At 38.0% G+C, this 14,623-nt stretch overlaps 2 protein-coding genes across 4 annotated transcripts; both read left to right on the plus strand.

Annotated features, from left to right (window-relative positions):
- The first annotated feature begins 2,615 nt into the window (after positions 1-2,615).
- Positions 2,616-7,335, plus strand: ino80e (INO80 complex subunit E). 3 transcript variants are annotated; one of them, XM_061718439.1, is made up of 8 exons: positions 2,616-2,672; positions 2,957-3,039; positions 3,119-3,189; positions 3,267-3,319; positions 4,509-4,590; positions 5,534-5,651; positions 5,971-6,069; positions 6,429-7,335. In XM_061718439.1, the coding sequence occupies exons 2-8, from the start codon at positions 2,959-2,961 to the stop codon at positions 6,633-6,635; spliced, it is 711 nt and encodes a 236-aa protein (XP_061574423.1). In that variant the 5' UTR covers positions 2,616-2,672; positions 2,957-2,958; the 3' UTR covers positions 6,636-7,335. The 3 variants fall into 3 exon arrangements, with proteins under 3 accessions (XP_061574423.1, XP_061574426.1, XP_061574425.1); XM_061718441.1 differs by having other exon boundaries at positions 2,659-2,793; XM_061718442.1 differs by lacking the exon at positions 5,971-6,069.
- An 844-nt stretch (positions 7,336-8,179) lies between these two features.
- LOC133441063 (uncharacterized) lies at positions 8,180-14,017 on the plus strand. Its single transcript, XM_061718443.1, has 3 exons — positions 8,180-8,782; positions 11,631-12,461; positions 13,123-14,017. Exons 1-3 carry the CDS (start codon positions 8,468-8,470, stop codon positions 13,636-13,638), a joined length of 1,662 nt encoding a protein of 553 aa, XP_061574427.1. The 5' UTR covers positions 8,180-8,467; the 3' UTR covers positions 13,639-14,017.
- Positions 14,018-14,623: the final 606 nt, after the last annotated feature.

Below are 14,623 nucleotides of genomic sequence, written 5' to 3' on the forward strand. Positions count from 1 at the left end.
TATTTTTGCAAGGTGGTTGTTTAATGTGTGGGGGATTAAACTATGAACCATTACAGTGTTTACTTCTGAGGCTGCATGAAAAGATGATGTTTCACTTTCAGTGCCTTCCTGTGTTTCATGCTGTCTAATACCGGTAAGTGGTTATTCACAATAAAGGTCCAGGTTATAGTTACTGGCCTGCAGTAAAGCTTCTCTCTTTTTCTTATTTGCTGCTGGCCTTTCAGCTTATCTAAAGTTTTCCTATCACCTCCCCTACCCCCATCAGCCCCACACTCAGGGGGCTTGGCTATGGTCTACGGGTACGTGCACTGAAGCAGTGTCTCTGCAAATGTTTCTCATCTATAATTCATCGTACCGGGCCCTGGCAAGTGGCTGTGCTGAGCTAAGGTTAAGCTGCAAACCTGATGCAGTACAGTATGCGGCAGGAGAAGAGGACACAAAGAGGGTGATTCAGAAAAAACACAAAAATCTTGCTGCAAATAGTCATGGGAACATTTCTTGACTGGGAAATAAAATAGCTGCAAAGCACATTTTCTGAAAACAAAAGATTCTCATTCACCTTTTTTTTTAACGGACACATCAACATTGAAACAAAATGCACAAGACCTATAATTTATAGTTATCAAAATAAATGCTTTCATGCATGTCCAAGAAATACTTGCTTCAATAGAACATTATGCTGTATGATTATGTCCATTATGTCCTCTGCTCAATACATCTCGGGTCAAAGGAAAGTATTTTTGCACATTTGCTGTTATTCTAGTTCTTCTGGAATGGTGGCAGCTGTCAATGACACTAACTTTAAATCTGTTTTGCAATTGACAAAACAAATTGGTTTTATTTAAAGGGAAATAGTAGAAGCTTTTCTCCTCTTAGTTTTTCTCTTTTTTGCAGTCATGTGCAGAAGTGTCAGAAATATTTGATTATGCGGTCCATTTATAACTACATTTTCAGTATTCAGACTATTTCTTGAGTCACTGAGCATTAATCGAGATTAGCTAAAATTAGCAAAGAGGATAGGGATGAATGATCATTTTAAGCTTTTGCTGGAGTGAAAATGTTAAATATTAGCACTACAATTAGTTAGTTAGTTAGTTAGTTAGTTAGTTAGTTAGTTAGTGATTTATTCCGATGAAAACAATCCAGTCCAATATATATATATATATATATATATATATATATATATATATATATATATATATATATATATATATATATATATATATATATATATATATATATATATATATATATATATATATATAAAACTTCTGCTGCTTGACAAAGGGATAAAAAGGGATAAAAAGAAGATAAATATGTATGTTTAAAAGAAAAAAAGGTTATTATTAGAGTTTGCCTTTCTGACTTTCAAAATGTAAAGGTCAAGTAACTATGCATCAGGCTGTGGGTACTGATGTGACCAGAACATCTGGTGGATTTGATTTTTTTTTTCTTAATGATAATACATAATATATTTTAGGCAGATCAGTGTATAAATGAAAATACTTCTTAATACAAAATAGAATATAGCCTAAAGTGCACTATCATGGGCACAGAAAGAACAGGGTGTCCTCATGACTGGAATACCACAGATTTCCATGGGGTCACGGTCAAGCCTGAAAATGGACACGAGTCTGGAACCTGCAGCACACAAAAATGGTCACCAGGGAGCAGAGTTCTTCATATAAACCCGTATGGGACACGATAACAACGAAGAGTACTTGAGTACTCGAGTTGAGGGGGGATGAGGGGGGATGGCATCCCCCCTGAAATAAAAACTGCCATCCCCCCTTTCCATCCCTTATGTAATTTCATCAATGAATGTGGTTTTACTGCTATTTCAACATTTAGAGTCATCACCAGAAAAATAACACCAGAAAAATGTGACAATTTTCACCTTTTTCAGGTAAATTTTCACTTGAAATAAGTAGGAAAATCTCCCAGTGGGACAAGATTTATCTTCTCATTACAAGCAAAAAAATCTTGTTGCACTGGCAGATTTTTCTACTTATTTCAAGTGAAATCTACTTGAAACAGGTGAAAATTGTTGTTTTTTCCAGTGATGAGTCTTGTTTTAAGTGTAATGAGATTTTTTTTACTAAAATTAGACATTTTAACTAGAAATAAGACAAATATTCTTGAAGATTTTGAGTTTAAGCAGTGATCCATTTTACTTATCTTGTGAAGGACAGTCATATTGATAAGTTCAGAAAACTGTTTTTTATCGTTGTGTTTTGATGTATTTGATGTAAGCCCAGTGGATATTTAAAGCTTACAGAAGGCTGCATTTAACTGCTGCTATGTCATTCCTGCAGTATTTCTGCAGGTGTTTTGGTCAGTGCTATTATTTGTAATATATTATATTATTTGTAATCAGCACAAATTATCTGTCCCCATATGATAAAATCCACCATCCCCCCTGATTTTTTTTTTACAACTCGAGTACTGGTTGTAGTCCCTCCAACCTGGTTTAACTGAGCAATAACTGAATTTAAAGAAGTGGGAGTACATATGTAATGAGCAACACATTGAACTGCGCCCTCCTCACCTGCAGGAGGCAGGATGGAGGGGGGCATCCTCTCTAGTCTGCCGAAAATACACAAAGTGAAGAAGAATCGGGCTGAAACGTCACGACAGTAAATAAAAGCACAAGTCGCACAGACAAGGAGGAGGTAACGGCGGTTTTTCATTGATTTATTTAACTTTGGCGTTCATTAAAATTACATTCACACAATTTCTGACTCTTTTTGTGTATTTAAAGCGAACTGAGAAACCTAAAGCTACGCATACATAGTAAGCCAGCTATAAAATCTTAACATTTCTGCATTTCCATTAGCATGGTTAGCTGAACTCCACATCCATTTGGTCGCACAGCAATAAGACAAAACATTTCACAGTAATTAAGCTCCCTTTTAATGTGCTACAACAGATATGTAGATTTGTATTTTTTTTTCAGAAATGAACGGACAAGCTGACGTTGAAGTTGACTACAAGCGCAAATACAAAAACATCAAACGCAAATTAAAGTTCCTCGTTTACGTAAGTGTTTATAATAATCAAAGCTTTCGTCTCCATGTTTCCACTTAACCTGGAACCGTGTTTTATTGTTACTTTCCAGGAGCAAGAATGTTTTCAAGAGGAGCTGAGGAGAGCACAGAGGAAACTTCTGAAGGTTTCCAGGGACAAAAGGTGAGATAATTTCCCCTCAGAAAAATTAAGATACTTATCGTTAAGTGCAGTAAATAATGCAGTTAATGTTTTTCTAGTTTCCTTCTGGACAGATTGCTACAGTATGAGAGGGTAGATGAAGACTCATCAGGTACATGTGATACACCATGCCATTTCTGACTGTCTCAGAAAATTAGAATATTGCGATTTTCTGTAATGCACTTACAAAAACAAAAATGTCATACATTCAGTACTCGAGTTGTAAAATTAAAAATCAGTGGGGATGGTGGATTTTATCATATGGGGACAGATAATTTGTGCTGATTACAAATAATATATTACAAATAATAGCACTGAACAAAACACCTGCAGAAATACTGCAGGAATGACATTGCAGCAGTTAAATGCAGCCTTCTGTAAGCTTTAAATATCCACTGGGCTTACATCAAATACATCAAAACACAACGATAAAAAACAGTTTTCTGAACTTATCAATATGACTCTGTCCTTCACAGGATAAGTAAAATGGATCACTGCAAAAACTCAAAATCTTAACAAGAATATTTGTCTTATCTCTAGTTAAAATGTCTAATTTTAGTAAAAAAAATCTCATTACACTTAAAACAAGACTCATCATTGGAAAAAAACTACAATTTTCACCTGTTTAAAGTAGATTTTCACTTGAAATAAGTAGAAAAATCTGCCAGTGGAACAAGATTTCTTTGCTTGTAATAAGAAGATAAATCTTGTCCCACTGGCAGATTTTCCTACTTATTTTAAGTGAAAATGTTCTTGAAACAGGTGAAAATTGTCAAATAATTTATTTTTCTGGTGATAACTCTAAATGTTGAAATAGCAGTAAAACCACATTCATTGATGAAATGACATAAGGGATGGAAAGGGGGGATGGAGGTTTTACAGGTGGGATGATTTTGACTGTTTTTATTTCAGGGGGGATGCCATCCCCCCTCATCCCCCCTCAACTCGACTACTGCATACATTATGGAATAATTACAAATCAACTGAAATATTGCAAGCCTTTTATTATTTTAATATTGCTGATCATGGCTTACAGCTTAAGAAAACTCAAATATCCTATCTCAAAAAATTTGAATATTCTGGGAATCTTAATCTTAAACTGTAAGCCATAATCAGCAATATTAAAATAATAAAAGGCTTACAATATTTCAGTTGATTTGTAGTTAATCCATAATGTATGACATTTTTGTTTTTGTAATTGCATTACAGAAAATCACAATATTCTAATTTTCTGAGACAGTCCTGTATTTTTAAGTTGTGTTGAGGAGACTGCTGCATCATGTTTTCTTGCTCTCTTCCAGATTCAGATGCAACAGTTTCTTCAGATAACAGTGAAGGAGAAGTACTCAGAGAGAGGGAAAGAGAGCGAGAAGGAGCAAAAAAGTAAGTTTTGAAATACTAATTTGTAAATATAGTATTTAGTTCAAGGTAGTCTGCAACTTCTTTAAGAAAGTCTGAAAATATAACCTGTTCTGGTAATGGTAAAGTACTGCCTATTATGTAATATGTTCTATTTATTTCCAATATTTTATTTTAAATATAATCCTGATTAACTGCATGGAGCTAGAAAGCAATGTGCCTTCAGATAGTTGGAATATTGCGTAAACAGAGAGTAGAGAAACTAGGCAACTCCACAACAGATGATCCACAATTTTCATAGCCTCCCCCCCTAATAATTGTACATGTCCCATCCGCTGCCAAGACAACCCTGTCCTCCCCAAAAAAAGATCTATGTTTGTGTTTTAAAATTAGCTACTCTTGCTCAGATTAACTTTCTGTATGGTGTTTGCATGTTCCTCCCATGCCTCCATGATATTTTTCAAGGGTAATCCTGCTTCTTGACACAGTCCAGGAACATGAAGGGGGGGGAAATCATAGTAAATTGGATAATCAGGTTTAGATAGTAAATGAATACTAATAGATAGGAACTTGCAAAATTATTTTGCACTTGACCTGACATGCTAGATGTTTTATTTCATAGACACCATAGAAGTTTTCAATTTTGTTTTCAAAACATCAGGTGATTAAAATAAATTAAAGAGCAATTACAAATAGACCCTTACCCTAACCTGATTGAACAGACCATCCATCTATAACAATCTTTAACCAGAAAACTTCAACAAATCTGTTGCTGGCATGAATATCATCATTACTCCCAGAATAGGACCCTTTTTGGTCCATACATTTATGTTTTGGGCCTGATAGTTTAGAACCTGGCGAAATGGATCCTCTTGTGTTTGTAATCTCCAGCTGAATCCAGCTGGAGTGTGACCCTTACCCTGATCTTACTTAGAACTTCTCTGCATGTCTGATGAACTCTTTCCAGAAGAAAAAGTAGTCCAGGGGCATGCCTTTCTTCATCGTCATCTCCTCATCTTTCCCTTCTGTCCCGTCCTGGAGTAAATCCCCTGCAGGCATCTGGCGCTGGACCATACCTCAACACTGTGAGTTTCCATCTCTCCTCCTGTCTTAGCACCACCAACATTTGTGCCATTGTCTTCTCATCTGTAAGCATAACCTCTGTTTTATTTAGCTTCATTCATTTTTTAAATAATTTTGTTCACATGTACGTTTTAATTTCTCTTTTCATTTTGGTTTGATACGTATAATGCCTTCATTGTCTTTGTATTGTTCATTCTTCTGTGTATGTTTTTTTTGTGCGTGCGTGCGTGTCTGTTTGTGTGTCTTGTAAACTGCTTATGACTGTGTGCATGCGTGCTCATGTGGTCATTTGGGGATTTGGGGCCTGTGTGTGTTGGGCAGATGCCCTTCCCACCAGAGTATTTGGCACCGCCAGCTGAGCGAATGAAGAAAGAGAGAAAACCAAAGACGCCTAAAAACAAGAAAGAGACAACGGGGAAGGTGAGAGGGAGAGTGGAAAATACCGTTTTTCAAGATAGTTTTGGTGATCAAATAGATATAACGTTTAGCCTTCACAGCTTGCACACAGTGTTTCTATTTATAGTTCCAGGCACTGAAAGTATTTCCACTTGAATGATCTGTCACACTCTATCTCTCAGGACAAAAATGTAGTAAATTTGGGTCAGAACGGTCCTTTTAAGTTTGGCGCTACCTGAGGTGACCTTCTGAGCAGTTTGTCTCTAAAATCATGTACATACTGCACGTTTTCTGTGACAAAGTCATCCGTCTTCACTCTATGTTCCTTCAGCATATCTCCAAACCTATTAGTGTCATTCCTAACATTGTTTTGATCTCCTCAGGTTGTCGCTCCAGTGGCAGCTAACTATGCGTCAGCCAGTGGGACTCCTCCATCAGCCAGCGGCCCCTTCAGCTGGGTTCCCAGACAGATGCTTAGTGGAGATGCAGCTGAGGAGGAGGGTGAGAGCGACGGAGAAAGTGATAGGGGCGATGAAGACAGAGGGGAGGGAGACGAGGCCGAACTCGTCATTGACATCCCGAATGAGTGATTGTGTGTGTGTATATGTGTTTAAATATATTTAAAAGGAAGGAATGAGTGAGGTTTATGTATGTGAGTGAGATTGGTGAAAGGCGACTGTCTCTTTCTGTACTGAGAAGCAAGTTCGTCAGTTTTAAAAGGAGAGCAAAGCTCCCCCATGTGGATTAATGGTGAACTGCAGAGTCACTGCATCTTCAGAGGAGAGTGTTGTTTTCTGTTAAGCGATAAAACTGTGACAAAGGTATAGGCTGCAAGATTTTAAGAAAAGTGCAGGGCTTGATGAACTGAGATCTGTTTTCATCTGCCTGATGATAATTTTCATGTGAAGACATTTATCAGTCTACAGACTGAATTGAACCAGTGTTTGCCTTTGAAAAGGTTTTTGTTATACAACGTCCAACCACCATCTCATATTCACTTTGGTCCATTAAAACTCTTTGTAACTTTAAATGTTCACTCTTTTGTGTTCTTGTTATTGACAGTTTTTACGCCTTTCATTTTTTTTCCTGATAAGTTTTTATGTCACTGGCATCAAGATCACCCTTTTTTTTTTTATCTCTAAACATGTATTGTTTTTGCATCATTTGACAAGTGTATCAGAAACGCTTTTTTATGTGATATCAGCTTTTGTGACCAGATGCCACAAAGGCAGTTACTAAAAAAAAAAGAAGCTGTTGTTGGTTGACCAAAATAAATCTAATTGAACCATTTTAGGTGTGTAAAATGTTGTGAAAGTTTTTCAGTCACCTCGTAGTATGGGTTGATGCCACACCCAGACCTGCACACCCTAAAGCTCTCATTCCAGAGTTGTGCATGCTGAGTCTGCTACACTATGTGCTGCAAAGTATCATCACTAAAATGAATTGCAAACTTCATATGCCTGCTGGTTATTTCATAAGATTTTGTAATTCTTGCTTGAACTTAAGGAAACAAAATCCAGACACCACTGTTGACAGAAGCCAGGGTTCCCCTGGGCTCCTGTTGGCTGTGACTTTAAACAAGATGAAGGCGGTTTGATGCAATTCCATCTCTTATTTATGTCAGTAAGAGTGCTTAATATGTTTCTGTTCACTCTTGGACATACTCAGTGTTAAATTATGAAGTTGTGACCCCATTGGTGTTTTTTCTGCATAATGATTTTGCAAAGTCAGGGCTCAGCTCATGTCTCAACAGGCCAATTTTTAATAGTTAAAAAGCCATTCTGCATTCTGCAAGCCATGAAGATGTGGGAAGTTGTCTGGGATCTTCAACGTCATTCGTTTTGGGGCTCGTTTGCTCGGATGTGTCTGGATTTTGAAAGAAGAAACTAATTAATTTAAAAGCCACTGGAAAAAGGGGCCTTAGTTCTCTCAGGAATGTGTATTGCAGAGAATCCTTGAGAGTTTGTCAATCCTTCTACGAAATTCATTTCTGTGGAATGCAGACCTGCAAGTAATTAATAGGTGTGTGCAGAACAACAATGAGTGTTTAAGGTGTATCCATGAAGGGTGTGAGAAGGAGGGGTGCAGCTAGAGGGAGATTTGAAGAGGGAGGAACTGACAGAGGGGGCGAGGCTGTCAGGGAAAGGGAAATGAAGGGGTAAGCAAGATTGTGCCTGCAAAACACGCTCTCTCAGAGTACAGCTGACATTAAGAGAAGGCAGGCATGGTTGCAGACGGACAGGAGGACGAAACAAGGAGCGGGTGAAGGAAAACAAGCCATCAGCAGTCATCCTGGGCCTCTTCATCTCTTCCCATCTATACACGGAAACCACTGGATAATTTATAAGCCTCTCCCTCTCACTGAGTGAATGTGTGTTTGTGTGTGAGAGAGAGGGAGGATTTTGCTGAGTTCACCACCACCATGCTGTGTCTTGCTGCTGTCAGTGCAGCTGCTGGAGCTGTCTGGCTGCTGGCAATGCTGGGCCCGGGCCTGTCTCTTCCAGCTGAGCCCAACTCAGAGCCAGACTTCACCCTCTGCGGTCATTGTTTCTACAGACAGACGCCTCCTCGGGGACCCTCCGCAGGGCCGCCGCTGCACCCACACTGCCACAAACTGCCCGGGGGACAGACGTTTGCCACTATGTCCAGGCCGACCTGTGACACAGCTGTCTACTCTGCTTTCCATCTCAACCATGGGTGGACAGAGCGGGAGGGAGAGGAGGGGGAAGGTCTCATGGTAAGGACACATTTATCACAGTTTAAAATCTAAAATTGAAAAAGATAAATAAAAGAAAAAAAAACATGTTTGTGTTGCACAATTCAAAATAAAGTAAATACATTTAAATCTACACTCAAGGTACATGCTTTTTACTGGTGTTTTGATTTCCACTATATTGCTTCCTCTCCAATTCATATTTTACTTTTAACTCCATAATATTTAACTTACCCATAACTGCTAATTTCTTCTCAAACTGCAGAATATCACAAATATAGCAGTGTTTTGATTGCAATTCTTTGTAACTGGTTGAGTTGAGGCCTGTTAAATACCTGCTAAGGCCCTTAACACCTACAATTATACAACATTTCACCAAAAACAAAACAATTCTATTCAGAATCATGAAACTGAACTTATTTTTCTACTTCACAAATGTTTCTCTTGGAAATGCTGTTGGAAATCCTTGGGGGAAGGTATCCATATAACAATGAAATACATCATTACCTTAACTAACCACAACTTTAAAATGAAATTAGGACTAGAAAAAGAAAATTGTATAGCATCTATCTTTCTCCACAACTGCTAATTCTAATAGGCTTATTTGTATCATCTTGCACCAACACACCTGATTCTAATTATTGCTCATTAGCTTGTCATCACTGTGTGCTGGAGCAGGGTAGCATCTAAACATGCATAGCAGGAGTATTCTAGGACCAGGACTGAGAACCACTGGTCTAGATAATTAACTAACAGATTGAATCAGATAATTGATTCTGTCGCCAAAAATTACCATCCATGGTGTGGCAGGCAATAATTATAATAATAGTCACGACATGCATATGTATAAAGAGAAAGGCATAGACATACATATGGTGAAAGGAGGATGAGCAAAGTGCATCGTGCCTCAGGGCGTCTACTACGGAATAACTAAAGGGACAAGATTACACATGTTTCACATGAAGACATAACTCTTTTCAGAAAGGAAACGCATAACATAAAGACATGGGGGTTTTCTTTCTTTTTTTACATGAGGTTGTGAAATATCTACAGACAGTAAGTTGTCTTTCCTTCCATAGACAGACAGCAGTCACGGCGCTTTATATCTGGAAACGCCGGGAAACTTCGCTGCAGAGCTACGCTAAAGCCTGAATTTTGGTTCTGCGTTAAATCGACGCAGAGCCTCTGCCGTAGGTTTTTTTTTTTTTAGAAACTTTATTGAAAGGTCAGACGTTACAATTAGTGAAAACACATTCAGGTGTTCCCAAGGCAGGTAGTAATGTACATGTCCAATTACAACAGTAATAATAAACAACAATTAAACAAATGTAGTATATATAATGGCATGATATTATTGATAGAAAAGACTACAACAGCTGAGTGAATTGAGCATGACGAATAATACAGCATTAGAAATCCAGAAGGAGTAACAAGGGAACATGAAACTGACCCTAATGTGACATATTTTAAAATGTTTTAACCTAAAGTGCAACAGACTGAATAAAATAAATAATAAACAGACATAATGAAATAAAAGGAACTTATATAAATAAGTAATTAAATTAGTAAAGTAATAAAACTAGAAAGGAAAAAAAGTAGCTTTTATAAGGGGGAATTCAGACTGATTTTATTCAATTCAGTAGGGAAAATTCTTTAAGAGATCATATAAATTTCGTGCCTTAATTGTTGTTATACGTTTTAGAGATTTCAAATACATTTTAAATTCGTTCATAAATACACAAAATTTTGGGGATGATTTTAGTATCCTATTCTTGTGGATAAAACATTTTGCCAAGCAGAGGATTACATTGCAACAGAGTTCATCATTTTTGTTTTTCAAGATCATACCAAAAGTTACATTATCTTTAGAAATAGAGGATGGGAACGATGCAATTTTCCGTTTAATAAATCTGTGAAGATTATTCCAGAATGTTTGTATTGCATCACAAGAGAAGAAAATATGGTCCGTAGTTTCAATTTCATTTTCACAGAATGTGCACATATTGTCACCGATATTAAAGCGTAATCAGCGACCCCCGCTACACTGCCAGAGGAGCCTTTAGTTGCATTTTCACGTAGATAACTCAAATATAAAAAAAAGATTATCAGTGGATTTAAAAAAAAATGTTTTAAACGTGCTGTCACGTTTGCATTAAACCTTTGCATTTTTTTATCAAGTTGTGACACATCTTCTGCAGCATATACATATTGTGTCAAAGTAAACAACTATTTGGTACAAAAGGGGCGCAGTGTAAACAAGCATGTCCAGTACAGTGGGTAGTTTGAGTTGTTTCAGAGTGAATATTTGCACCTTTATGGTCCTGATTTTTTAAACAGAGCTAAAAAACGAACAAACTCCAAAAGGCATAGCAAACCACAGTCACTCTATTGTACATTTTTTCTGACATTCTTATATTTATATATTTTTTTGTACATTTTTTTTCTTTGCACATTTCTTGTACATATGAGACCTGCCCCACTTATCTGTTTATTTTATTTTATTTCTATTTTTTATTATCCTATTTGATACCTTCAAAGTTTTGCTGCTCAGTTGCCTTGAAATTGCCCCTCGGGGATAAATAAAGTTTTTCTGAATCTGAATCTGAATACTCTTTTCAACCTTTCACGGCTACAAATAATAACACATAGGCCTACTGTACATGACAACAGGGAAATGCAGCATTTCTCCATTCCTGTTGTGTCCTAAGATGATTTGTTTAAAACAACGTTTCTCTTTGCAACTTTTATGTTTCTGATTATTATTTCATGATGATTCACTTGTCAAATTATCAGCTGAAGTAACGATTGCATGCTCTCAAAGAGTCATTTTTGCTCTCACTCAAACAGCTGATTCGATTGTTTTTATTGTCAGGGAGAGGAGGAAGGAGACGGCATCAAGGTGGCCGTCCCAGCCCTTCTCAGAGGAGACAGAGATCCATCTCATCCCGTCTCATCCTCTGGCTCCCCTCTTCAACAGTGGGACTCAACAGTCGCAGCACTGGTCCAGTCAAGCATCATTCCCCAGTGCAGCTCTGTGGCAGGAGATATCTACGTCCTGACGGGGGCTGGAGGACTCAGGGCAGCCGAGGATGGAGACCATAAGTGTCAGGCAAGACCACTGTGGTCAGCAGTGTGCTGTGCTCTTCCAGAAGGAAAAGGTGGTTTCAGTGTGGGGTTAATCCACGAGTCAGAGAAGGAGGAGAGCCAAGTGAGCTTGAAGGAGCTGGAGCAGATGCTCGGGATGGAAGAGCTGTTCTTTGGAGGCTGTGGAGGAGGTGAAGGGGTTACATTTGATGCCAGTGTGGGTCTTCGCACTGATGGGCTCACTGGAAATACTGACAAAAACGAAGCAGATGCTGCAGACTTGGATTCAGAAAATACTGGCTCAGATGCAAATGAAGATGTATCAGAGAGAAAAGAGGCATCAGCAGCTGATGAACAGGCAGGTGCTGCTGACACCAAGTCAGAGAACGCTGATGTTGAGCTCAGTCAACAAACCACCACAGATGCAATAACTTCAATGAGAAGCAGTTCTAAAAATCATGATGACCATGAAACTTTCAGTAACTATAGAACTGTTATGGAAGAGGAGATCGACTCAAATTCCACCAGCGCTCTGGTCTACATCCTGTCCACCAGCGTGTCCATACTTAAAGTTCCTCTGCGCCCTGTATTCTCTACCATCACTGAGCTACCCGGACAGGTGATACAACAGCATTCATTTTACTTTCTTTAAACATAAAACGACTCTCGAAGAACTTGTTATCAAAAATGTAAACTTGAGAAGATGTATTTATGATAACATGGTTAAAAGCTCAGGTGCTTTGCCTGCTATGGGTATAGAACCAGTTCTGCTAAATTATTTATTGATCAAGCTGTTCCTACCTATTCTGTAATCTTGGTGAAGTGCTCCATTTCAATTGACCAGTAGCAGGCAATCCCATATCATTTAAAATGTAGTATAACATGGTAACTACTGAGTATTCAAGGTAAGAACTAAGTATGGTATGAGTAAAAAAGAAGAAACAAAAAACAAAACTGGATCAACAAGTGAATTTGACTTAACAAAAAATCAAATAAGAGCCTCAGGACAAAAGCAGCTTTTATCATTCTACTACTACCGCTACCGTGATTTAGCAGACGCTTTTATCCAAAGTGACTTACATTCTGTTACATTAAATAACACATTAATAATATATTAAAATTTAAAAATGTATGTTGTGAAGTTAAAATTAATTTATGTTGAGAATCGTTTAATAAATAAAATCTTCTCCGTCTATAGACAACGTTAATTGATTTGTAATTATTATTTACTTTTTTTCTTTTTAATTTCACTAAAAACTGATACCCTTGTCTTGATTCAGGTGTTATACATTCTTCAAGAAGATTTTGGAGTTCTCTCTGCCCTTCCTGGGGACACCGTCACCCTGTTCCACCTCATTATCTCTGACACCTTCTCCTGGACGGGCTCAGCCGCAGAAATGCTGCTGGGTATCGGGGAGACCTCCGTCTCCAGTGTTCACTACTGCACTTCCTCAATGTTGGGGGCCCTGCTGAGCAACTGTCAGACTGGGGTCACAGGCATTCACACCCTGGCTGGAGACTCCGTAGGGATATTCTGTGATGCGCTAGATAATGCTTGGTCTGTGACTAAGTTCTTTGGAGGGCGGCTGTGGGAGCAGAGTGAGGGTTATGTGGGAACAGTGATGTCAGAGATTGGGAGTCAAGCACAATCTGTAGGTGGGGGGTTTGGGAGGCTGGCGTGGAGAAGTGGAAAAGGAATGGGCAATGTGTTCAGGATGGCAGGAAGTTTAATAATGGGGATGATAGAAACGGTCTTTGGTGGGGTAAGAGAACGCTTTGGGCTAGAGTCAGAATGAAGGATAAAAGAAAAAGAGAAAGCCATAAACTTTATTTGTTCATTTTGATGGTAATGTTTCTTCACCACACTGGAGTTTTAAAAACATTTATTTAAAAAAAATAAGATGATATTATTTGATATGCCTCAGTTATTAAAGAAGGATTTCTAGGTTATGTTTTTTTTTTCTCTTTTAACCCAAATGTATTAAATTCCAGATATCGTACACTGTAGTTCCTAAAGTTTACTGTGGGAAGCTGTCATCCTGAACAATCTGCTGTACCTGAAAGCTATTGAAAAGAATTAATGATAACACTGTGCACAATATGCTTTTGGATGCAAATGCTCAAGATACTTTGCATGGAAATTGCTACATGTGTATATTTGAATAAAAAAAGAATGGTGGCTTAATTGGCTTTTTTGTATATTATTGTCCTTGATATCAAATAGTTAAATGAATCAGAATTACGGCTTTTAGCTGTACTTTTGAGTCCATTTTGTTTCTTTGTAGATTACTTTTTAGTTCATACTGTAACATCCATCCATTTTCTATATCACTTCAGTCGTACTCAGGGTTTTCTGGACCCTATCTGATCTTTGAAAGCTGGGGTACTCTGGACAGGTCACAGGAACATTGTAGGACCACACGGAGGCAAAAGCACCATGGACATTCACACTTTTATAATGTGTTTTGTTAATATTGTTACTATTAGATCCCTAATTGGGATTTTACACGAGCTGGTGGTGTGGTGATGGGTAACCCACCGAACAATGTGGTGGCAGACAAACTCCAGAAGAAAGCAGCAATGACAAACATAGCAATCAAACGCAAGAGCAACATCAAGAAGAGAGAACATGAGAAGTTGGAGGAATAGAGAGGTTGAAGGAAGACATGGGAAACTGAAGGCAAAAGTGATGTCAGTGGTACTGCCCAGAACCCTCAAGCTGCAAGAGAAATGTATAAATCATGATTTATAAACAACTCATGTCTTAAACCAACACATAGT

Source organism: Cololabis saira, chromosome 3, assembly GCF_033807715.1.
Source record: "Cololabis saira isolate AMF1-May2022 chromosome 3, fColSai1.1, whole genome shotgun sequence".
Lineage (NCBI taxonomy): Eukaryota > Metazoa > Chordata > Actinopteri > Beloniformes > Belonidae > Cololabis > Cololabis saira.

What these genes read in the sequence shown, in the direction of transcription:
- LOC133441063 (XM_061718443.1), top strand. Translation starts at nt 8,468, where the DNA reads ATGCTGTGTCTTGCTGCTGTCAGTGCAGCTGCTGGAGCTGTCTGGCTG. An exon ending in AGGAGGGGGAAGGTCTCATG is followed by an intron (nt 8,783 to 11,630) that starts GTAAGGACACAT and finishes TTTTATTGTCAG; the next exon opens with GGAGAGGAGGAAGGAGACGG. An exon ending in TCACTGAGCTACCCGGACAG is followed by an intron (nt 12,462 to 13,122) that starts GTGATACAACAG and finishes GTCTTGATTCAG; the next exon opens with GTGTTATACATTCTTCAAGA.
- ino80e (XM_061718439.1), top strand. Translation starts at nt 2,959, where the DNA reads ATGAACGGACAAGCTGACGTTGAAGTTGACTACAAGCGCAAATACAAA. An exon ending in AATTAAAGTTCCTCGTTTAC is followed by an intron (nt 3,040 to 3,118) that starts GTAAGTGTTTAT and finishes GTTACTTTCCAG; the next exon opens with GAGCAAGAATGTTTTCAAGA. An exon ending in GAGCGAGAAGGAGCAAAAAA is followed by an intron (nt 4,591 to 5,533) that starts GTAAGTTTTGAA and finishes AACTCTTTCCAG; the next exon opens with AAGAAAAAGTAGTCCAGGGG.